The 24,927-nt window shown below is 43.3% G+C and overlaps 1 protein-coding gene across 1 annotated transcript in view; it reads right to left on the bottom strand.

Moving 5' to 3' along the window:
- Positions 1–24,927, bottom strand: part of LOC146812810 (alpha-2-macroglobulin-like protein 1) — a 630,734-nt gene that overhangs the window by 117,943 nt on the left and 487,864 nt on the right. Inside the window, exon 28 of the mRNA XM_085615203.1 lies at positions 24,845–24,919. Coding sequence (XP_085471329.1) covers positions 24,845–24,919 — 75 coding nt within the window. The remainder of the gene's footprint in view (positions 1–24,844; positions 24,920–24,927) is intronic.

The following is a 24,927-nucleotide window of genomic DNA, read 5'->3' as shown; positions in this document are numbered from 1 at the left end:
GCTGGATCCTGATTAGAAAGTAATCAGAGACCGATATGGAGCCAATCTCCACGTTCGGATATGTCCCACAAGACAGTTTTTAAGTAAGATATAATCAATTCTGGAGTGGGTGCGTTGTACTTAAGAGTAGAAAGTGTAGGCCTTGGTCACAGGATTGAAGTCTCCCCAGGTTTCGTGTCGGAGTTAATCCTCATTGGATTTTCTCAGCCTTTTGGAGGAGGCTCCAGCATGTTTATCATTCCACCTCCCCCACGTCTATGCATAGATTCCAAACCATATTCAGATTTCCGGACAGCATGATGTCCCCCCTGGCCAGCTCTGCTAACTGCCCTAGGAAGTCTATCATGACCGTGTCCTGAGCCTCATTTGGGGCATATAAAGTAGCTCCAGTGAGAGGTGTCCCGTGGAGTGTCTCCACGAGATTGAGATACCTTTCCTCCATGTAGGCATGCATGACTGAAACTGGGAGATTACACATAAAATATATTGCCATCCCTCTCTGCTTGGTATTGGCTGAGGAGTGGTAGCTTGTTGAGTATGTTGTATGCTTCACTTCCCCCTAATCCATGTGGAGGAGATGGGTCTCTTGTCAGCAGATTATGTCTGGGCTGGATTCTTGGAGGGCCAGAACGCCCACGTTTATTCAGCAAGTTGAGTCCCCTTGTATTTAGTGAGACAAGTTGGATCATGGATGTGTCTGAGTAGGTGGTACGCAAATACAGATCAGGTAAAGAAACTAAAGAAAGAATGGGCAAGGTGGATGCAACGGTCCTTCCCCACCCTTTTAAGCCCCCAATTCTCCCAAAACATTCCACAACAAATCAAGAAACAATAATTAACTAATAACAAATCATCATGCGTTGCATGAGGCCTGGTGTAGTGTTGAATTGTTTGAATAGCGTGGTAGGAGAGGGTTACGTTCATCCCCTGTATCTCTAAGTATGTGGGCAAGAGGCCGCCAGAGCCGGACTGGCCCAACCCGGAGGCGGACTAATACACTCCAATAGAGCCATTCCACCAGGCGCAAATGATAAATGTGTTTATGTTACATTGGCATCCATCCTGCGAGTGCAGCCGTAACCTGGATGATGACTGTTCCATTTCTGTCCAGCCTAGAGGGGTCCATCACCCCCCGCAAGACTCCCATCCATTGATTATTACTTTGCTCAGGGGGGATTCCTACTAGGGGTCATCTCGGGTTCCCTGGGTGCACCTCAGTATTAGATAAATAAGGCCATCACTGTCAATGGAGTCCAGCTTTTACTCGTGGCTGTGGCATATGCTTAGGCTGGGTCTTTGTGAGGCCTGCTACTATGAAGATCTGCTGACGGGCCCCAAGGTGTAGTACAGTATCTTACTACATTTCCAACTCAGCCTTGCGTCAGCGACCCCGAAGCCATTCTTGATCCTCTACAGCATGTTGTGGCGGTGTCCAACTGCCCTTCCTTGGGTGGCCCCGGGTCTCCTGTGGCCCCCACCCCAATCCCCAAAGTCATGTGTGCCATGCATTGTGTCTGTTCTTTGGATGGAATATCCCCTATCATGGTTATGCTCCACAACACTCTTCCCCTGAGTCACATGAGGGTCCTAGTACAGTGTCCCCAATGCGCGGTGCTTCAGATGAGGTAATGAGTGTGATGTCCAGCAGGGTAGGCGCACTCTTTGGGTCTGATACAGTACGGCATTTGCTCCTAGCTCAAATAAGAGGACAAAGGGATAAGTCCATCTATAACAAATACCGTCCTCTCTAAGTTTTGAGGTAATAGGCTGAAAGGCTGCAGGTCGGTGCAGAGTCAGTTCTGATACATCTTAGAATATTGTACAAAAGTAATTTTGAAAGCTCACTTCGCCTGCTTTTCTAGCTTTCTGGAGGGCCTTCCATTTCTCTACTAAATAGTGGAACTTGATCAGCATGTCTCTGGGGCATTGCTGTTGGGAGGATTTCCTGGGGCCTACACGATGTATCCTGTCTGCCGTTATCTCAGGTTGGTTATGCCCTAATAGCAAGGAAAGCATTCCCACCCCAAAGAGTTCCAGATTAGTGTCCATAATCTCCCTGCTGAGGCCTCGGATGTGGAGATTTTCTTGCCTTGGACAATTTTCCAGGTCTTTGAGTTTCTCAAATGCATTTTTAAGTTGATCTTCCTTAGTCATAAGGTAGGCCCTGGTAGCCCATTTGGCAGGGTGCTGTGTAATTGATACACATGGGATCAAGTGTGCGAGGGCAGAATACAAGCAGTCTGCTGAGCGAGCATGTGTTTTAGAAGAAGTAGGCTAAGGGGCCTGTTCTGCAGGAAGTGAGCAACCAGGATGTGTTTAGCAGGGAAGTTTTATGAGAAGACAGAAGTTACAGAGCATCTGCAGAGAAAAGAGGGCTGAGGGAAATGTACAAAGGAGATATAAATTGCAGGGAAAATGTCAGGGAATATGGACGAGAGAGAATGAGAAAGTGTGCAGAGAGGATATGGCTTCCAGGGAGTGTTAAGAAGATGTGCATGGTAAGGAATATGAAGAGAGGATACAGTTGCAAGACAGTGTGAAGGAAGAAATGTCAGCAGGCTATATCTTTTTCAGCAAGCCATAGCCTATCTGCATACATTCAGCAAATCATATGTCCTTGGCACCACACATACCCCACAGTACGTACTGTGTTACCACAATACCTCCTATTCATTTAGCCTTGCACAACAAGATTTTACCTGCTTTTCAAATTCAAGAGATTACACCACAATTTCTGCAGCTCATACTTTACACGCTTGTCCTTGCAAACAATATCTACTTTGCAAATTCCCTGCAAGCAATTTTCTGGTGTGTGATTTTAATATAGTTTAGTTTCAAAAATATCAACTGACACAAATGTTATGTCAAAATTATTGTGATGTTAAAAATATTCCAGGGCAGAAATTTGCAGGTAAGACTATCATTTGCAGGTACTTTCTATTGTTTTTTAAATATAGTTATTTATAATATCATTTTGAAATTATTTTGTTGCATTTTATTAGTTTTTGTGTTGTTTGTCATTATTATTTTAATGTTAACAGTGTGTAATTATTTTGTATTATAGTTTATATATTTTTTGATTTGGTAATAAGTGTAAAGATTTTTTATTTTATTTGAATTTTTTTATTTATTGTTGGATTGTTGAGTCTGTAGGGAAATAGGGTGGACTTTTTAATATTTATTTTTAAGTGCTTATTAATACTTTTTCAAAATTTGTATCTGTTAAGTTGAATATGTCATAAATTATTTTAATTGTAAATTATTTACTAGATACTTATAAACAGAATGGCAGTTGAATTTAATTGGTTAATTAGACTACTCTTTGTAATTATTTAATTGATTTGAATAATTTGCATATTAGCTGATATTATGTTTCGTTTTTAATATAATAATCAATATTTTAATATGTTTGTGTTTCGAAGATTTTATTAGTTTTTTTTTTTTTTAAACAATCTGACCATGCAAACTTGTGATAGCATGGAAAGGATCTAAGTAAACAAAAGGTGCAGTCTGCTAATTAGAGGTTACAAAAGGTACTATGGGGCACATGCAACAACATAAGGAATTGCGATTCCTTAATAGCGATTATTAAGGAACCACTATTGAGGAGTCGCAATTCCTTATGCATGTAGGAATCGCTAAATAAATTGTGATTCCTACACATTCCCTATGAGTGAATCGCAAATTGCCTTGAGGCCCATAGGAATGAATGGGAAACCATTCGCAATTTGCGATTACCAAAAAGATAATCGCAAATTGCGCATGCAATTTCAAGGGCGCTAGGGGGCCAAAAGGACATACTGATGCACCCCCAAAATTGGCATGTGTGCACATGTCGCACACACACATGCCCCAAGGGCCTGTGTGCGCGCCACATGGCACTTCGAAAAATTCAATTTTTCAAAGGAATTGCAAATTACCATCAACTTGAAGTTGATGGTTATTTGCAATTCCTTAATGCACAGTCGCATTCTGAGAATGCTTCTTGCATTGCATTTAGGGAGTCGCAACTTGTGATTTCCTAACTCCATTCGCAAAAATAGGTCATTGCGAATTTTGCAATTACCTATTTTGGGAATGGCTTTGGGCTTGATGCATCCCAAAAGGCTAATTCCCAGTCTCAAAGTGGCCGATTCTGTGAATCGGCCCCTTTGTGACCGGTAATTAGCTTGATGCATGTGCCCCTATATGATGTACCACATAGATAACACCCTTAGTCCAGATCACTCCCATTATTCACGGTAGTAAACAGCCACCTGCCCCCTCCCGCTTCTGCTCCCCCCAACTGCAGAACTTAAAGGTACCCTATGCACCCATCACTAAACATGTAAGTGTGATAAATCGGTTCCTAAGTATCCTATCTGGTCCCATCCAGGAACTGATCAAAGGAAAGGGTGGGGGGGTGCTCCCTGCACCTGTCAGTGAAAGAGATCGGGTACTTTCCATTGTGTGGTAAGAGCTAGGCTGGGTGTTCCCCCAATTAAGTGTTGTACTCTTTTGCTTTGAAAGCCATCACCATTTTGCTTTGAAAGCCAAATGTGACCCCTGTATTTTGCTGGTTAGTCGCTCCATTGCTAATATGGCCCACAGTTTCTGGTGCTACTGTATGTCTGGTGGGCAGTGTGGTTTCTTCCAGTGATGGGTTATGGTTAATCTTGCTGCACCAATTCACTATAAGCACATACGCCCCTTGATATCTGAGGGGTTTCAGACTCAAAAGAATTACATCTGGTGTTGTAGGTATCGGTGCAGTTAGAACTTGTTGGAGTACTTTAAATACCTCTCCCAAGATTGGGCGAATTACAGGACAGTCCCGCCATATGTAAAGGGCATAGCCAAGTGCTCTGCATCCCCTCCAGAACCTAGTATAGGCGTTGTGGTACATGCTGTGTAGCTTACGGAGGGGATTAATGGCATCTGAACCATACTTTGTAGTGTATCTCTCACCCCAAGGATGAGAAGGGTGAGAAGTGTATGCCTTGTGCAGTCTTTCCCATCTTTTTGGGGTCACCTGCATACCTTGAGTACATTCCCATTCTCTGTAGTGATGCCAGAGGGTGTGGTGTCATGATTTAGGAGTCGTTTGTACAACGTTGAAATTGTACCCTGTGTGCATGTCAATTTAGAGAACTGTAGTTTGAGTAGGGTTTTTTCCTCTGGGTCGCCCAGTGTCGAATCTGGGCATATTGTAATCTTTCAGTTTCCGGAAGCCCATAAGTGTATCTCCACTGCTGAAAGGACTTCGAAGTCTGGGCCTTGTACATATCTGCAATCATTCTGCATCCTCCCTCCATCCAGTTAAGGAAGGCGTGGCTATCTAGGGTGGGTAAAAACACTGGATTGTAGTATATATGGGGATAGATAAGACACCAGTCCTCTAACACCCAAATATTTTGCTCATGTCTTTGGAGTCTTGAGAGTTGTGGATACCAGTGTGCTAATATATGCATTGGGTGGCCTGTAGCGCTTCTCCAGCCATACCAGGTCTCACTGGGGCGGGCAGACTATAGAATGCTCCATCTGCAGCCAACTGTCTTACATAGTATTTTGGACCAGTCCGCCAAAGGTCTCAGGTATGGGGCTGCATAGTAATGCGGGATGCTAGGAGCCACCACAGGCCCATCGCCCTCAGTTGGCTCATCAATGTCTGCTGGAGTCTAGTAGCCTTACCTTTCCATATGGGTGTCATACATTTTTGTAGGACATGTTTCAGTTAGATGGGATCTAGCCAAAAGGGGAAGGGCTTGACAGACTTAGAGAAGTCATGGGAGCACGTTCATTTTGTCCAGTATTTTCAGTATTTGTAAAGCGCGAACAATTACCTGAAGGTGTCAAGGCGCTGGGGGCCGTCGGGAAGATTAGGCAAGCTTTTGCCCAGAGTCACATGGTGCTGGTCTGATCTGCCGCCAGCGATCGAACCGTGAGCCCCCTGATTCCGGAGTCAGTCACCCTGGCTGCTGCGCCACACCTCTTTTGATCACATTAATGCAACCAAACCATGAGAGGATCAGTGTACCGTAGTTATAGAGTTCTTCGGTTGTAGAAGTGAGTATGGGTGTGGGGTAGTTGGAAGTGAAGAGTTCGTTCACAGACCACATAAGGCAGATTACCAGATAATGGATAAAAGTTTTAGCCCACCAAAACTGGAAGTGAGATGGCAGCACCACTGCCTTGTTTGCTGCAAGAGTCAAATTGAGAATCTCTGATTTATTGTAGTCAGTCATGTATCCAGATACACTATCAAAGGCTACTAGGAGGTTTACTACTGCAAGAATCTAAGTAGTTGGTGCATCCAGTTTCAGAGGCACGTCATCCGCATAGAGGGAGTTTTTAAATTCCCTCTGGCCGAATTTGATACCCCTGACTGCGCTGGTCAGCCTGATTATACAGGACAGGGATTCGATAAATAGGTCAAACAGGAGCGGTGAAAAGGGGACATCCCTGTCGGGTGCCCCTGGTAAGCCTAAATGGTCTTGAGAGATAACTGTTGAGGGTGACTCTAGCGACAGCGTTGACATAATTGGAGAAAATCATCTGTAGGAACCTAGGGCGCAAACCCATTTTCTGAAGTGTGAGCCCCAGGAAGTTCCAGTCCACCCGATTAAAGCCCTTCTCGGAGTCAAGGGACAACAAGATTGGCAGTACATTTTCTATCAGGTGGATGGCTGCTCTGATGTTATCATGTGATAGGCACTCCTGAACAAAGCCTCTCTTGTCTGGGTCTACCAGGATGGTTAGCAGCGTGCTGAGTCGGGTCACAAGGATTTTTGTGTATAGCTTAGTGTCAGTGGTCAGTAGGACTATAGGTCTTCTACAAGGCGCACTGCTTAACATTCTTATTTGGTTTTGGGATGGCCATCACCACCGCCTCTCCCATTGCCTGTGTGATGGTCCCCGTGGAAGCACAGGTTCATAAGTTTTGGGATTAGTTGGGAAGAGTGTGTGTTATAAAATGTGGCTGTAAGGTCATATGGTGCTGGGAGTCTTGTTAGCTTTTAGGGTCTTGATAGCTAAGCGCACCTCCTCTAAGAAGATAGAGCCCTACAGCGAATCCCTTTGGTCATTCATGAGCTTTGTCAGTTGAACTGGCTCCAATAAAGCATCCCTTTCTCCTGGAGGTTGGGAAGCTCCCTTATAGAGTTTTTTGTAGAATGTGCAGAATTCGTAGACTTTCCCTTCATCATATAATACCTGGGCTACAGAAAAGGTTGTTATTTCTTTCATGTACTCTTTTTCCTGCTTGCCTCGCAAGAGTCAGGCTGAGGGGTGCCCACTTTATTTCCTGCTATATAGGCTAATTTTTTAAGGTGGACCAAGGGGAGCTCCGCTTGGTTAGCTTAGTGCTTCCCAATTGACCCTTCACTGTCGTCAGTGTTTGCATTATGCAATGGGAGGACTGCTGCTGCCACTCCTGCTCAATCTCCCAGATCTCATCTTCAAGTTTCCGTACTTCAAATTTATGTAGACACGTTCATTTGTTGGCCACTGCTATAAAGTGACCCCGAACCACTGCTTAAATGCATCCCATATACCTGGGATCGGCACCTCTCCACCTTCGTTATTTTCAAAATATTCCTCTATTTGTTGTCCTATCTTGCTTTTAGTGACTGGGTCCCTAAGTATGGAGGGGTGTAAGCTCCATGTGCCCAGATATCTTGCATTCCACATTTCTAGCTGGATCCTGATTAGAAAGTAATCAGAGACCGATATGGAGCCAATCTCCACGTTCGGATATGTCCCACAAGAGAGTTGTTAAGTAAGATATAATCAATTCTGGAGTGGGTGCGTTGTACTTAAGAGTAGAAAGTGTAGGCCTTGGTCACAGGATTGAAGTCTCCCCAGGTTTCGTGTCGGAGTTAATCCTCATTGGATTTTCTCAGCCTTTTGGAGGAGGCTCCAGCATGTTTATCATTCCACCTCCCCCACGTCTATGCATAGATTCCAAACCATATTCAGATTTCCGGACAGCATGATGTCCCCCCTGGCCAGCTCTGCTAACTGCCCTAGGAAGTCTATCATGACCGTGTCCTGAGCCTCATTTGGGGCATATAAAGTAGCTCCAGTGAGAGGTGTCCCGTGAAGTGTCTCCACGAGATTGAGATACCTTTCCTCCATGTAGGCATGCATGACTGAAACTGGGAGATTACACATAAAATATATTGCCATCCCTCTCTGCTTGGTATTGGCTGAGGAGTGGTAGCTTGTTGAGTATGTTGTATGCTTCACTTCCCCCTAATCCATGTGGAGGAGATGGGTTTCTTGTCAGCAGATTATGTCTGGGCTGGATTCTTGGAGGGCCAGAACGCCCACGTTTATTCAGCAAGTTGAGTCCCCTTGTATTTAGTGAGACAAGTTGGATCATGGATGTGTCTGAGTAGGTGGTACGCAAATACAGATCAGGTAAAGAAACTAAAGAAAGAATGGGCAAGGTGGATGCAACGGTCCTTCCCCACCCTTTTAAGCCCCCAATTCTCCCAAAACATTCCACAACAAATCAAGAAACAATAATTAACTAATAACAAATCATCATGCGTTGCATGAGGCCTGGTGTAGTGTTGAATTGTTTGAATAGCGTGGTAGGAGAGGGTTACGTTCATCCCCTGTATCTCTAAGTATGTGGGCAAGAGGCCGCCAGAGCCGGACTGGCCCAACCCGGAGGCGGACTAATACACTCCAATAGAGCCATTCCACCAGGCGCAAATGATAAATGTGTTTATGTTACATTGGCATCCATCCTGCGAGTGCAGCCGTAACCTGGATGATGACTGTTCCATTTCTGTCCAGCCTAGAGGGGTCCATCACCCCCCGCAAGACTCCCATCCATTGATTATTACTTTGCTCAGGGGGGATTCCTACTAGGGGTCATCTCGGGTTCCCTGGGTGCACCTCAGTATTAGATAAATAAGGCCATCACTGTCAATGGAGTCCAGCTTTTACTCGTGGCTGTGGCATATGCTTAGGCTGGGTCTTTGTGAGGCCTGCTACTATGAAGATCTGCTGACGGGCCCCAAGGTGTAGTACAGTATCTTACTACATTTCCAACTCAGCCTTGCGTCAGCGACCCCGAAGCCATTCTTGATCCTCTACAGCATGTTGTGGCGGTGTCCAACTGCCCTTCCTTGGGTGGCCCCGGGTCTCCTGTGGCCCCCACCCCAATCCCCAAAGTCATGTGTGCCATGCATTGTGTCTGTTCTTTGGATGGAATATCCCCTATCATGGTTATGCTCCACAACACTCTTCCCCTGAGTCACATGAGGGTCCTAGTACAGTGTCCCCAATGCGCGGTGCTTCAGATGAGGTAATGAGTGTGATGTCCAGCAGGGTAGGCGCACTCTTTGGGTCTGATACAGTACGGCATTTGCTCCTAGCTCAAATAAGAGGACAAAGGGATAAGTCCATCTATAACAAATACCGTCCTCTCTAAGTTTTGAGGTAATAGGCTGAAAGGCTGCAGGTCGGTGCAGAGTCAGTTCTGATACATCTTAGAATATTGTACAAAAGTAATTTTGAAAGCTCACTTCGCCTGCTTTTCTAGCTTTCTGGAGGGCCTTCCATTTCTCTACTAAATAGTGGAACTTGATCAGCATGTCTCTGGGGCATTGCTGTTGGGAGGATTTCCTGGGGCCTACACGATGTATCCTGTCTGCCGTTATCTCAGGTTGGTTATGCCCTAATAGCAAGGAAAGCATTCCCACCCCAAAGAGTTCCAGATTAGTGTCCAGAATCTCCCTGCTGAGGCCTCGGATGTGGAGATTTTCTTGCCTTGGACAATTTTCCAGGTCTTTGAGTTTCTCAAATGCATTTTTAAGTTGATCTTCCTTAGTCATAAGGTAGGCCCTGGTAGCCCATTTGGCAGGGTGCTGTGTAATTGAAAGGTTGGGCATGTACTTTAAAATTTTACATGTACTGGTAGTGAAAACTCCTAAATTCGTTTTTCACTACTGTGAGACCTAACACTCTCATGGGATAACATTAGGGATTCCTTAATACATTTAATAAGCTGTAATTCATAATTGGGAGCAGGAAGATATATCATGTTTGGCACTTCTGAAATTGTTATGATAGACCCTCTTAAATGGTAAAGTCAGACTTTTCATTACAATTTAGAAAATGCCACTTTTATAAAGTTGGCATTTACCTTCACTCAGCCCTTTGTGCCTGCAGTCTGTCTTAGGTAACATAATTGGGTGTAATTGACAGTAATACTTTGTGAATCCCTCTCAGACTGTCACACAATAGAAGCATTAGGTGTGCCTCAATGAGCCATCTGCTGGCAGGATGGGGGTTGAGCTGAGCACAGCCACACTTACACCTGAATAGCCTGTGCTCTGCCATCACATAAAGTGCCTAAATACCCTGTATTGTCACTACAGCCAGGTTGGGGCCAGGACAAGAGAGTAGGGAAATTCCATGCACTTATGAAACCTTTCTAGAAGATTCTCCCACCTTCCAGAAAATGGGCACTAGGGTATAAAATAGGACTTTCAAATTCACTCTTCAGTTCACTAATGGACCTGCGGAAGAACTCTCAGAGGACTTCCTGCTGCGGTAACATGCTGTGCACGCTGCCAGACTACTGCTGTACCTTGAAGGACTTTTTGCTGCCTGGAGCCTGCCTTGAACCCTCAGAGACCAGCACTGCTGCTGAGCCCTGCAAGTTCATCTGCACCCAGGACTGCCAGAAATTACTCCCAGGGCCAGTTTGCTGGCCTCCTGTTCAGAGCCACAGGAACATAGGAAGGCTCCCACCATCCTGAACCCACACATGGACCCAGCATGAATTGGTCCTGAACCCCCAAGAGGTGTCCCACTAGTCCTGGACCATAGTGTGTGGTACCATATGTGCCCAGATGGCCAATTTCCAAAACTGAGAACTTTTGACAAATTTTGGCTCAGAGGTGTTCTGAGAACCAGGAGGAGACCTGAAATACTCTGCTCGCCTATATGCCCAATGTGCATCACCGGTGTGATTGACTTTGCAGCTTCTCCCACTACGTTCTTCTCCACAGCAAATCTGTTTCATCACTCCTTCGCCAAAGAGGAATCCAACCGCCTGAAACTGTCTTCGGCTACAGGCCTTTGCCCAGTCCCGCTGGAGATTTTTGACTTCCATTTCGGCGACTAAGTCAAATAGAAACATAGAAATCTTAACCATGGCTTCACCCCGGGCCATCCACGACAAAGCTCCCTCCTTGGACAACACCAGCAACTTTGCCACGCTGAACTTTACCTTCTCAGAACATTTTCTTCAAGAATTGTTTTACATCCGAAGGTAAGCACTGACCAGGACCAATCCATTTCTTGTATCCGAAACACACTCCAGTATGGTCGGCCTTAAATTTCGACTTTGACTCAGTCTTGCTGCACTATATGACCACTGTTGGCGCTTTGATTTTTTATTCTTCTTTTCAAACAAAAGGAACCAGGTACTGCATACAGGCTCCTAAATGATACATGTAAATAAGGGGGTATGCAGTTCCTTGAAGTGAGGGAAAATTCAGGTCTTTCTGAAACGAGCCCTCACTCACCCCGAAGGATGTCATGCTTCAATATTGGGCCTGCTCCTCGTCGCGCCGGTGCTGCAATGCCCGATGGGCACCCGCAAAGGTTTTTTTTTTCAGAGATCCTTTTTTGATGAAGCTGTATGGTGTGTGCGGGTGTGTGGGCTAGGTAGTGCGGTGAGTGTATGAGTGATTTTAAAATAGGTCTATGACAACCCTTTCTAATATTTTATTCCTAGGGGGCACTAGCCTAATTAAAAGAGAATGAACCTGAATGGATGGGATGATCCTACAGGGCCCGTGTGATATATATGGTCGACATGTTTCATGCCAGTGGTAGCCCCTAGCAGGTCTAGTGGCGCTTCTTCAGGGCCATATTTAGGGAAATTATTCAACTCTAGCACTACCGCAATGCTGGTTCAAAATTCATGTGATGTGATGGTAACCAGCCTTAAAGTGAAGATCCAGGTCCTAGTTGGCCTGGCGATCTGAGACCTGAAAAAAAGGGAGGAAGGGACGAGGATAGGAAATAAAAACAAGGACAACAGTAGACCGGGATTAGGAGATTATTTAACAACAAGGTTATGACGGTGCAATTACATCCAAGGGTAAGCTATACCAGGAGCACCTGATTATTACGGTGTCTGTGGTGCGTGAAACACACATATCATGCTTATTTTAGTGATTGACAGATTGTCATAATGAGGAATGGTGAGTCCACGTAGTTAGGAAAGTCACGCCAGCAGGGAATACGACCATAAGGGTGCTTAAGACATCTGGTGTTATCATAAACGAGAGGGGCACTCAGAAGTCGGTGGACTATCCCTTTCGTAGGTGCTACCCATTGTAGGTGGCATTGTGTTGAGGTAGTGGTGGGGATAGTGTAAACAATCAACCAACCAACATAACTGACAAACAACATGTAGAGCTTGTTATATATCGCCCAGAGTTGAGATATTATCTCTGTGTGACCAGGTACAGGCATTTAACCATGTGCAATAAACAGTTCCCTAGGTTATTCCTATACGAGCATCCCAAGTGGGGGCATGGTACTAACTTTATTCATCGTGGTGATCATGGACAAAAACAAATATGGCCAAGCGCACGTAATCATGACCTGAGCCAGCGCGCAGGATCAAATAACAGACTCACCAATACAGAAATAGGCCTGAGCTGATGGGGGCGTGTGACAGAGCACTTCGTTGCTCTGACCTGCAACAGAATAAATACGCCGTGCGTATGATCAGTAAACGAGGCACAGCGTATATCTTACCGGCATAGTTGCTTGCATGCCGGCGATGATTTCAGGAAAGAGGAAGGTATACTCACAACTCGGAGGCGCAACAACTACCTCTAATTCTACCCTTGCTCTGGTCCCCATGAGGAGTTCTTCTGGGGACGTGGTATTTGTTGTAATGTGTGCTAATACGTGCATGCGCCAAGTAACTAAACCTTGAACTGTGTCGGCCATCAAGGTAGGGAATTTTATTAACATACATTACATGGACAAAGCTTGAGTGTGGTAATCTACCCACAAATGTGATAGCATTCTGAAGTTCCAGTGAATCAACTTTTCCTTACCCCCAAAAATTGATGTTATTAAGGGAACACAAGGTGAAAGGGGTGTAACAGGAGCATAATGATAGCGCATGTGACATACTAGAACTGGTGCAAGGGGGTTAGGTAGTTGTATTTTGCTGAAGTGGAGCCAAGCGTGCTCCAGACACTTGTTGCCACTGAAATGGTAGGTGGCATAGCGTATTGGTGCCATTCATCCCATTCCTAATGTGTGGTAATTAACCTGTTCCGCAGAAGGGTAATAGTGTTAAAATAACATGTCGCTTTGATTTTTTAGGCATTTGTTTTCACTAAAAACATAAAAAATTAATAACTCTAATCCTACTGATTGTATTTTTGTCATTTTAGTATCAAAATACACTTCATTTTGTTTTCAGGTACTGTTTGCACGATGTGGGCTTGAAGGATAAAATCTCAAGAAATTTACAAGTAGCTGGGAAAGTGCACTTGCAAGTAGCGTCAAAAAGAAGGAATGGTTTCTTACCTGTAAGCCTAGTTCTCTCTCAGGAGAATCTCCATTGAAATTATAAGCTCTGAATGTTCCCGCTCACATGCGGTGATCCTGGAGCACTTCTTTATGATATGTTGTATATCTGCTTTAGGCCCACTGTGTTTCCTCCTTATGTTAGCCCAACTCTACGTTGTAGGCTGATTTTGCTTTCCAGAAGCACGCTTGTTTTTGTGCTACACATTTATTCGACAAGTAGGCTGCACATGTTTTTGTTATTTTGTTGTTTTGCTGGGATACAGATGGAGCATTTTGTTGAATGTAAAAAATACAGTGCTCTGTTTTCTCTGTGTTCGGACACTAACACCGAAATATTAGACTAATCCATCTGCTGTTTTGAATATTCAACTCCGATCATATAAACCAGAAATTGCCCTTTTGAAAACAAAGAGGACACATTCACACAGAGCCAAGGTCCCGAGACAAGAGAGAGCTCCGTGGCCTGAGATGCAGAACAATCATTTATATATGCCAGGTATAGGGTCTCCCATTAATCCCAGAGATATATAATACAAAACTGTGTTTCTGTTATTAGGGGAGGCATAGGCAGACGTGTCTCGCAATATGACAGGGCTTTTTGCTTGTTTATAGTCTGCTGATTATGATAACCACATTTTTGACTTGCATATGCCTTTTAATTGCACTGTAGCTATTGCAAAATAGAGCACGATAGCTTCAATAAATATTGTAAGCTTTTCTGGTGTCTCTTTTTTTGTTTATTGTAGATACGCACAAGTGGGAGAACGAAAGGTGGTGGCCTGCAACCGTTATCCCTGAGAGGCTCGAGAGTGTTGTGTTCTGGGTGCCAAATTACTGGGTTCTCTGGAAGGGTTAGGCAGGCAAGTAAGGCACTAAGAGATAGTCTGGATCGGAGTTCATAGGTACTGGTGAGGTATGGTTACTCAGTTCCTGCGTACTGATGTTCTGTAGTCCAAGGCATAGTTCTGTTTCTAAGCAGAATCCCTGCAACAAATATATACAAGCAACTCACCATCCTCCCCGGTGGAAAAAAAGATTAATAGTCTGCTTCCTTAGTTATACTAGCATTTGCTCTGTAAAAACAAACTGAGGTAACTGCCCTCTGCTAAGCATGATGGGATATTGGTGGGCTGTAAGCCCTTACATGAGCAGAGTCACTTTTCATATGTGCAGAACTGCAGCCAATAACTCTACATTGTCTTCTTCCTTCTTCGCCATTTTCCTTTAAAAAAAGGTTTGTAAATGTGATTCATTATTCAACTCTTGGTAATTTTCCTGTTTTTTAAAATTATATATTAACCCTTTTTTATTTAAATTAAAGCTACTGGCCAATATAGCCTCATTTATAGGTTGCAAAACAATTACATAAATTAACTGTTAATCCTGCCCTTCCTGAAGGAAGGTGAACACATACACTTAAAAATATATATTTTAAAGAAGTGCTCCGGGATCTCCGCACGTAGGCGAGGCTATTCAGGGTTTATGATTTCAGCGGAGATCCCCTAAGAGAAAAGTAAAAAAAAGCTTTCAATGCGTCAAAGTCATGTAATTAGCAAGAATTGCTCATGGGGAATACTGATGACAGTCTGAGGGCAGAAAAAATGGGGTCTGGAAGGAGAGACCAAAGACAATATGGGTTGAAAGGGGTGAACAGAGAAGATATACAAAGAATGTGCAGAGACTACATGGGTTGCTATGATTCTTTCTCTAGTTTGGATTTTCCTTTTTAAGAATACTATTACATTTATTTATTCCCATAAGATGGGAACTACCTCTCCATTCATTAACCTTCTGAATAATTCTAACACATTTGCTGCTAATAAATTAAATGTTTTATAAAATTCAGCTGGTAAAAGGCCTTCTCCAGTGGCTTTCCCATTATTAGCTAATATATTCTCTATCTTCAATTATTTCATTTAAGACAATGGGTATTCTAAACTCATTCCCTTCTTCTAATGTCAGTTTTGTTATAATTATGCAATGTTACAATATGGGATAATATCCTCAACAGACTCTTCTTTATATAATTGGGCATAATTTGTCTGGAATAACAATGAATTCTGTGGTCTGATTACTTAGTTCTGCTCGTCAAACATGACCGATATCTTATATGTATATTTTTTGTCACTCATTTTATGTGCTAAAAGTTCATCAAAAGATTCACTAATCATAAGCCTCTTGCCTCTTTGTTTCATATGTGGCTGTTGTTTTGGCATAGACATATTTTAGCTTTTGTAAGTAACATACATATCCCATTTCCCTTCTTAACACAATTTTCACACAGCAACATCTTGATTATTCTCTAAGTAAAGAACAGTTTTTCATTTATTGAGTTTTTTTTTTGATTTCTATGATATATATCTAATTGTTTTACCTTTGATAAATGTATTGCTGGTAACCCATACAATACAAATATTTGTTGACCCCTTCTCAAACAAATCTAATACTTCTGCTCATATATCTTTACATTACTCTGTCATTTCATAGTCCCCTTTCAAATGTCCATCTAAGTATTTGATTTTGTATTAATGCCAGTTCAACATTTAAAAATAGGGGTGTATGATCTGAAAACAGTTTCGTAATGATATACATTACTATTTTGGATGTAATCTATGTCACAACTTAAACTACATCTTTTGTATTTTGTTTATGTGGCTAAAAGTAGTAGGTGAAGCCAGGTTTATCATTGTGTTTATTTTGTCATATATTAATTAAATGTAGCACATGCATACGTATAATTATAGTCCTGCATAATTTGAGCCTTCCATTCACAGGACATTCTTTGGTAGTATACATTTTTGGTGACTGGATACAGTTATAATCTCCACACATTATTATTATTTCTGGTCTCAAGGCACGTTCGGTAGAGCATACCTGTAATTCTTACTTAATTGTCTGTCTTCTATGTCTTTACACTTCATTTTAAATTGCATTTAGGTCGGAGAACTACCAACACACTATTCCACAAACACGATCCAAGGCCGAAACGTGTTGCGTGAAGTGCCACATTTTGTGCCGCAAATAAATGAATAAACCCAGGGAGTTGATGGGCATATTTTGTTTCTCTGTGCAAAAAAGAGCTTTTGATTTATTTTAACGGTAGGAGGAAATAAATGTAATAATTTAGAATATATTAAATTAGAATTATTTTTCTGAAGTTCCCATCTAATGTAATACATTTAATTTTTACTACGTAATAAAACCTATTGAATGTGACTAAATAATTAATTGGAAGTAATTTAAATTATATTTTAATAGAAATTAATATTACATTACTTTTTTAATTAGAATAGGTAATTCAAATATTTTAGAATAAATTGATAAATATTCAGCTTCAGGGAAAGGGGTTACCCAGCCCAAATAATTACTCAGCCAAGGCTTAGGACAAATCGGATGAAGTGGGCGAGCATCCTCTTTAATAATAAAAGAAATGATAATGTTTGGAAAATGTCCCAATGTATGCTGATTACTACCTTCAACAAGCATTTGCAATGCAATCGGCCTCGCCTTTGGGTCCTTATATGTATTTAGCTATGCAGCACATTAGCCTGGGAGCTGAAACATCTACTGTTGTTTAGCATGGCGGTAAAGTAAGCCATCAAACTGCGTGACGCGCCAGGTATCGGAACACAGGGAGAGAAATATTGCCGTTTAGTGGGAAATGGTATAGTCCAAAGCTCTGTTTTTAATATAAAATCAGGGCCTTCGGTGGTCATATCACTGAAAATACAAGATTTGAAAAAAATATTATTGTCTACAGGTGTTCGTGGAAGACAATTTCTATGAACTAGAATCTAGAGAATGCTAAAGTGGTTCTGGTATTTCACTGACCTCTGCTGGTCGTTTTCTATTAAGAAAAAGTTAAATGGAGGCAGTTGCCAGAAATATTAAACAATAGCAGTGCCTAGAGGACTATGAATGAGTAATTACCACTGAGAACAGAGACACAGCTGCAGCACTGCCTAGAGAACTCAGAATGTGTGAATATCCAACGGGACCAGAGTAGCAGCTAGCACCATTGTCTGGAAGACTTAGAATGAGGAATTACCACTGTGACCAGAAGCACAGCTGCAGCACTGCCTAGAAGGCTTATAATGAGGAATTACCAATGGGACCAGAGAAGCATCTGCAGCACTCTGTAGAGAACTCAGAATGAGGAATTACCTCTGTATCCAGAGACACAGCTGCAGTACTGCCGAGGACTTCGAATGAGGAATTACCGACCCGACCAGAGTAGCAACTAGCAGCACTGCCTACAGCATTTACAGTGAGGAATTACCCCTGGGACCAGAGAAGCAACTAGCAGCACTGTCTAAAGGACTTAGATTTAGGAATTACCCAGGGACGTTTTAAGGATTTTGGGGGCCCTGGGCCAAACATATTCTGGGGACCCCTGTTCGGAACTGCTTTAATTTTATGATCCAGCTTCAGTTCTTTCAAGTCCTCTTTGGTCAAATTCTAAATGTGTTTACATCTTATATCCAGGAATAGTGATGTGTGTATTCAGTATCGTAACACAGCAGCAGCTCACTAATATTACTACAAATAATCTCCGTGACACCCTCCCATCTCTCAAATGTGAGGTCCTGTTGTGATCTAAAAGAAACTTTTTATATGGATGTTGCATGAAACAAACACATTTTGTCTGCAAAATGCCTGTAATAGACTCTCACACATTAAAAATAAACAATAGAAAAACGCTATTTGCAACAATCTGTTTAAAAATTATCCAAGGTAATCTGGGCAAGACTCTCTGCAGAACAGAGCTGGCTCCATCAGGGGGCCCCCTGAAAGGCTGGGGCCCTGGGCCAGAGCCCACTTTGCTCATGCCGTAAAACGTCTCTGGAATTACCACTGGGACTAGAGAAGGAGCTAGCAGCACTGTCTTTAGGACAAAGAATGAGGAATTAGCACTAGGACCATAGCCGCAGCTGGAGGACTGCCTAGAGGATTAAGAATGGGGAATTACCACTGGGATCAGAGACACAGCTGCAACATTTGTGACAGAAAAAGAACAAGAATCACAGCTCTGTTTACAGAAACGGAGCAACAGAGCTCACAGCGAGTGAAAGATAATTAATGCTAAAAACTAAAGCTTATGTGAAAGGGAGCTAGCGAGTAAAGTCACATTTCTAACATTCTAATTTTGTGACTGCTCATCTTGATCTTCAGTAACCCAGACTCTGTAGATTATAAGCGGAAACTGAGGTGCGAAAGGGAGAACACACGGAGTTAGGTGGGTGTTAGGGGAAAGCAGTAACACTGGTCAGCTGCTCACGTTTGCAACATTTCCAGCACACCAGGCAGGCAATCAGAAAAAATAGTGCCCGAAGCAAACTGAAATGGAAAGAAGCTAAATGAGCCCTGTAACGGGGCCAGTCACTATGGGAGGGGACGACAGACCAAAAGGAGTGACAATTGGGCACGATTTACCATTTAAAAGTAAAGAATTTAGAAAGGCACCCTGAACAACCAATGAATGGCAAGCGAAGGGCCGGCTTGAAGTCTATGTACTGAATACACTGTGCCTCACAGCGCATGCAATCTGCTAGTATCGACCTAAAACGCTTCACACATCTGGCCTTTAAAGTTTTAAAGCAAACAGTCAGCTTTTCAATTTGTCGGAGACTGGAAGACAATATAAATACTATACATGTAAACAACCTATTCCACATAAAATGTAGAATGATGCACAGAGAAGGAGTCTGAGAGCATCTTTTAAAAGGAAGAGAGACAGCTGAAGGAGAGTATCTGAGGTGTTTGTTGGATTAAACCTCATTACTTGAGTCTCTCAACTTGGTACCATGGTGTTCAGGGCTTTAAGTGGAATCAAAAAACTGCGGGGCCTCTCACAGGGGCATGGCTGATGCAATTAAGGACATGGCTTAAAAACATATAATCTCCCCGACTGGTATTTTGCGGCTCCTGTCATTACATCCAGCTATATACTACAACACGTAACATCACACCTACAACAAGTCAGGATTATTGGCTTTTGTCAATGGTTAGTTGCATAAGATAAATAAGCAACAACTATGGCTTTGTTGTGTATAATATTGAAAAGGCTTCAGTTGTGAAATGATGAGACTGTGAACAAACTAAGAAAAGTCTCCTCGAAGTTACATCAAAGGCTTTGAGCAGTGGTGCTGCAATCATGGCAAGCCAGATAGGGACCAGGCTCAGCACATGCTTTTAAGAACTGTCGGTGCTGAGCACCAGCAGGACCCGGCCCACTTAAAGCACTGATGGTGTTTCTACAATTGAATTACATCTTTGTAGTTACTGCCGATAAACCTTTGGCGAGTCAGACTCTCACATTGTCTTATTTCAGATGCGAGTATGTCATCCTGCGCTAATATTTTTCACCATGAACGTTTATGAAAAGTGAACATTTGAGCTCCAAAATGCACAAAAAAGACTGAGCCCAAATGTACTATCAGGTATCAACACCTGAACTGCCATAACCGTAAAGGGAATGACCTTGATGCCTTGTGGGTTACACCACCGTTTTCAGGAAAGGGAACAATTATGAGACTGTAAATAATTAAATTGTGGGAAAGGGCTGCACACTCCTGGCGTGGGACAGTTTGAGGTTTGCCAGTCGGGCTAATTAGTCCGTGGTGTAGCTACTCTCAGGGTGAAAACATTTCTGAGTGTCTGGTTACATGGGTGCTGGAAACGTTAATTGCTGTGGTGTTTATGTTTGGGGGATGTGTTTTGATGTTAATACACAGTCTGCGAAGTACTTCAAAAGGTGTCTTTCAGTTGGGCACTATTAGCGATGCTCCAGATGAAACAAGTACTGACGCTTTAAAGCCAAACCCGCTGTTATAGCTTCAATGGGACAGACAGTGACATAAATTAATCTGGGGAGTAAGTATCGGGAGACGGCGGCTGCTGCCCGACTTCAATGCAAGCAAAGGGGGCTGGCATCTCTAAGGAGCACAGCAATGTTATTCATAAGGCAAGCACTGCCAGCGGTTGAGCTCACGGCAGGTACATACACTGCGAATTCTCCATTGAAAGCACTGGAGAAAGGGACCGGGAGACAGCAGAAGCCTGCAGAGGCAGAGAGCCCCTCCCCTGCTGCTGGAACGTCCTGGGAGGGCGGGCGGGCAGAGGGGAGTGAAGCAACAGGGTGTCACGTGGTCCGTTAGTAATGCAAACAATGCCGTGACTCTTCCAGCTTCGTTCTGTAGAGTAGTGTGGAGCTAAAGTTATTAAAAAATTGAGTCTGAGCGCAAACATGAGGCTTTTTATGAACCTTCTATTTGGAGCAACTAAACTTTAATCACACACGTACACGCATGTTTTAGGGGCGCGTCAAGGTCCAGAAACACACAACTTTGCTTCATCACTTGTTGCTAAATAAATGTAACAAAAGGATGCGTCACAAACAAGCAGCTAAAAGGCCATTATACACGGCGATCAATTATCGTCCAGCGCCTCGTTATGAAGCAAAGCGGCGCTAGGTGCTTTAAGAAGGCAAACGGCATAGCACTAAGGCCAAGTGACATCACTCACCTTCTGACCCCTGTGGGCATTTGAAGTTTGGCCCTTGCCCCACCCTTCTGTCCTCAACCTCATCCTATTTGCTGCAGAAAGGCAAGAAATAGAAAGAAGTACATAAAGTAAACAGAGCTCTTAAACCCCCATGCCCCTTCCGATGCGAAGCCCAGTTCGATTGCAAACGCTAATTTGCACATGATTCACGATTATAAGTGGAGCGGTAATGGAGCATCTGGCATGTTTTCCGTATGTTTTTGTCAATTAAAACTTACGAACAAATCGTGCGAGTAAAGTGCTTACATTCCAGACTTGCACACCTCGAACTGGGTAAAGGAAAGTAGTTGCAATGGGTATGAAAGAACAAGCTACCCACAATATACAGAATATAATACACAGTTGGGAAAGTTTCAAGCCACTGTAAAACTCAATACGTTACTTTCATGTCTGCCTGTTCAACAGTTAGCAGCATGGAGTCCTTCCTTACGACATGGTCACCTGAAGTGGAACTAGCGGAATCGAAAGAGAGACAGAAAGATGTCTGTCGGTTTCTCCCTGCAGCCAGAGCTTCCGAGATAAAACCAGCGGCTGCACAGGCTGTGTTGTGAAAGATCCAGGGGTGCAGCAGACACCACCTCTGGGTGTTTCATAGCGCTCATCCTGGATGAAAGAAGGGCCCGGCCCGCCGCAGCGGTTACCCAAGAACTGCACAGTCTATCGCCGGAAGTGAAGAACTGCACAGTAATGGAAGTCACTCTTTGCCCGTTTCCTGGAAAAAAATGGCCCGTTAGCTACTTACGATATAACACGGCTCCAAGTACCGCAGATTCGTCAATCTGTTCAAGCCAACTGAAATAAATTAAAGAGCAATGACCTTCTGCAGTTTGTCTTCCAACAAACGGCTGCAAAAGGAATGTACTTCAGTGGGCCTCACACTATTCTTTGTTAGCCTTTGTTAAATATTATTTTGAAACGGAGCCTCAGTACGGGAGCCTGACAGAGCGGACAGAAGTGGACGAAAGGGCAGAATGGGAGGGCAAGTGGGAGGGGCCGAGGAGGACGGACGGGGTAAGGGAGCCTCAGTACGGAGAGCCTGACAAAGCAGAGTTCGGTGGAGAAAGGGCAGATGGGAGCGCGGGTGGGGGGGCCGAGGAGGACGGACGTAGGGAGGGGAGGTAGGGGAACCAAATAGTGCCTGAGTAAAGGGGCCGGTAGCCGGGGCAGGATACAAAGGACGACATGGTCGTCATGAGGCGGGACTAACTATCCTAAAACCTATCAGAACGCTGTATTTAGGAAATAAGCCAATAGAAAACATGGGCGGAGAGTGGGCGGAGCTTCCTCGAAGCTTCCCCACTATAGTGTATACTGCATGCCTCGCAAAGCGAGCAGCGCATGCGCTGCTACGCTAGCCGAGGCCTAAAAAGCAGGAAGGCATTATCAGGAAAATAGTTCAGAAATACTGGCATTTGGTCAAGAATGATCAAGGTTTAGGCAAACTAATCCCTAAGAAACTGGGCATTACTTTCATGAAAGTAAAATCAATTGAGGATATGCTTATTAAAAGTAGCCTAGAGATATCATGTAAATGAAAAGTGCAGCTAATATAAATCCTGCAACTATGGAACTCTCTCTCATTGAAAAGAGGCAGAGAAAGATTAGAGAACCTTTCCATTACAATAGTGGATTTCTCATTTATGTTTTAACATGCCTTTGTGAGTTAGTGCTTAGTACTATCCTACAAGTACATAAGTGGGTGTTACAACTCATGAGAGCCATCACAAACAAACACAAAACTTAACCCATTGCCAGCCACTTTGAGGAAATACAAAACAGCAGAGACAATATATGTGTTTGATTCGGTCGCCAAGAACATCAGAGGAGGAGATAGCAAAAAACAGCTAAGGAGATTAGAATCCAGTTTTAAATTTAACTTAACACAAACATTTTATGCAGTTTAAATGGAGAAGAAGAGCTACACACTCACCCGTAGCACATCTAGCAGCTTACACTTAGTATAAGGAGCCTTTGTTAGTGATAATATGACTATTTTATACACACACACCACCAAGTACAATAATAGTTATATGTGTTACCAGTAAGGCATAGTTTACTGTTAGGTACACATAATAACATACTAGCAGTAATTATGTGCAACAGATATTAGGTAGGGACACTTTTCCAACACTTGCTTATGTAATATATCCATATAAAAAGGGAGCTGCAAATGCATACAACATGTTTCAGAGTTTCAAAGCATAACAATTAATTGCCATTATATTGTGCCAAAAATCCACAGATTTGAATAATGAGAGGTGGTACATTTGTCCTAATATAAGTGATGGGCTTAACATTGAAAACAACCTTCAAACTAAACAGGGTTGGCACTCAAATAAGATAAAAATTGCCTTGCTGATAATAAGTTTATTTAGTTATGTAGGATTAAGTAAAGTATGGAAATATTTACTAGACTTACAGCAGCATGAAACAGTTCAATAAAGAATGTATTTGCACATTGGTGGAAGTAAAACAGTGCTTTAATATAGTTGTAAGTATGTTTTCTATGTTTATGAATTGATATGCACATGTGCACTTTAAATACCCTGTTCAAGATGGTGCTGTGTTGTGTAAACTAGGCTGTGAATACAGCTGAAACACGTCAGTGCCTTTTCTTGAGGTGAAAGGAGAATTCGATGTGTAAAAGGAGTGGGCTGACTGCTATTGAATCAACACCTCCTTTAATTAGGAGCACAAAGGTGGTTCAGTCCAAGCGGGGACAGCGTGTGTGTAATATAGACATGGATTTCAGGGACAGGACAGGATGTGTGCAGTGGGTGCATGGGTTATAGGGACAGTGCAGGAGTGTGCAGTGGGGACATGGATTTTCAGGGAGAGTTTATAAAGGATATAAATTGAGGAGGATGTGTGTTGGTGATATGGATTTCATGGGCAGTGCAGGATGTGCACAGTGGACACAAGGATTTTAGGGATAGTGCATGAAGTGTGCAGTGGGAACATGACTATTTCAGGGACAGTGCCGGGACTGTGCAGTGGAAACATGCATTTCAGGCACAGTAGAAAGAGCATATAGACCACAGGATGTGTGTAGTGGAGACAAAGATTTTAGGGACAGTGTAGGGAGTGTTAATTGGGGACATGGAATTCAAGGTCACAGACGGGAGTGTTAGCGGAATAATGGATTTAAGGGACAGTGCCAGGTGTGTGCAGTGGAAACGTATTTCTGGGACTGCGCAAAGAGTATAAAAACCACAGGATGTGTGTAGTAGAGACATGGATTTCAGGGACAGTGCATGGAGTGTGCAGTGGGGACATGGATTTCAGGGTCACAGAAGGAAGTGTGCAGTGGTAACATGGATTTCAGAGACAGTGCCGGGAGTGTGTAGTGGAGACATGCATTTCAGGGACAGTACAGGGAGTGTGCACTGGAGACATGAATTTCAGAGACAGTGCAGGGAGTGTGCAGTGTGGCAATGGATCTCAGGGAGGGTGCAGACAGGATATGAACTGCAGAGGTTGTGCAGTTGGGACAAGGATTTCAGGGACAGTGCAGGATGTATGCAGTGACGACATGGATTACAGGGACAGTGCAGAATTTGTGCATTAGGGACATGGATTTCAGAGACAGTGAAGGAAGTGTGCATTAAGACTATGGACTTCATTGAAGGTGCATATAATGTGCACACACAGTCCTTATTGTGGTAGCTTCCACTAGGGCCCGCCATGGCATCACCGCTAGGCCACTGGTACTCACGCTGGTTGTCTTTCCCATCTGCAGCAGGGCCGCTGTGATGTAAGCCGACAGCGAGATCTCGTCATTCACTCCGCCCTGCAACA

Source organism: Triturus cristatus, chromosome 7 (assembly GCF_964204655.1).
Source record: "Triturus cristatus chromosome 7, aTriCri1.1, whole genome shotgun sequence".
Classification (NCBI taxonomy): Eukaryota; Metazoa; Chordata; class Amphibia; order Caudata; family Salamandridae; genus Triturus; species Triturus cristatus.
Note: the sequence above shows the minus strand (reverse complement) of the source record. Positions and strands in the feature narration are given on the sequence as shown.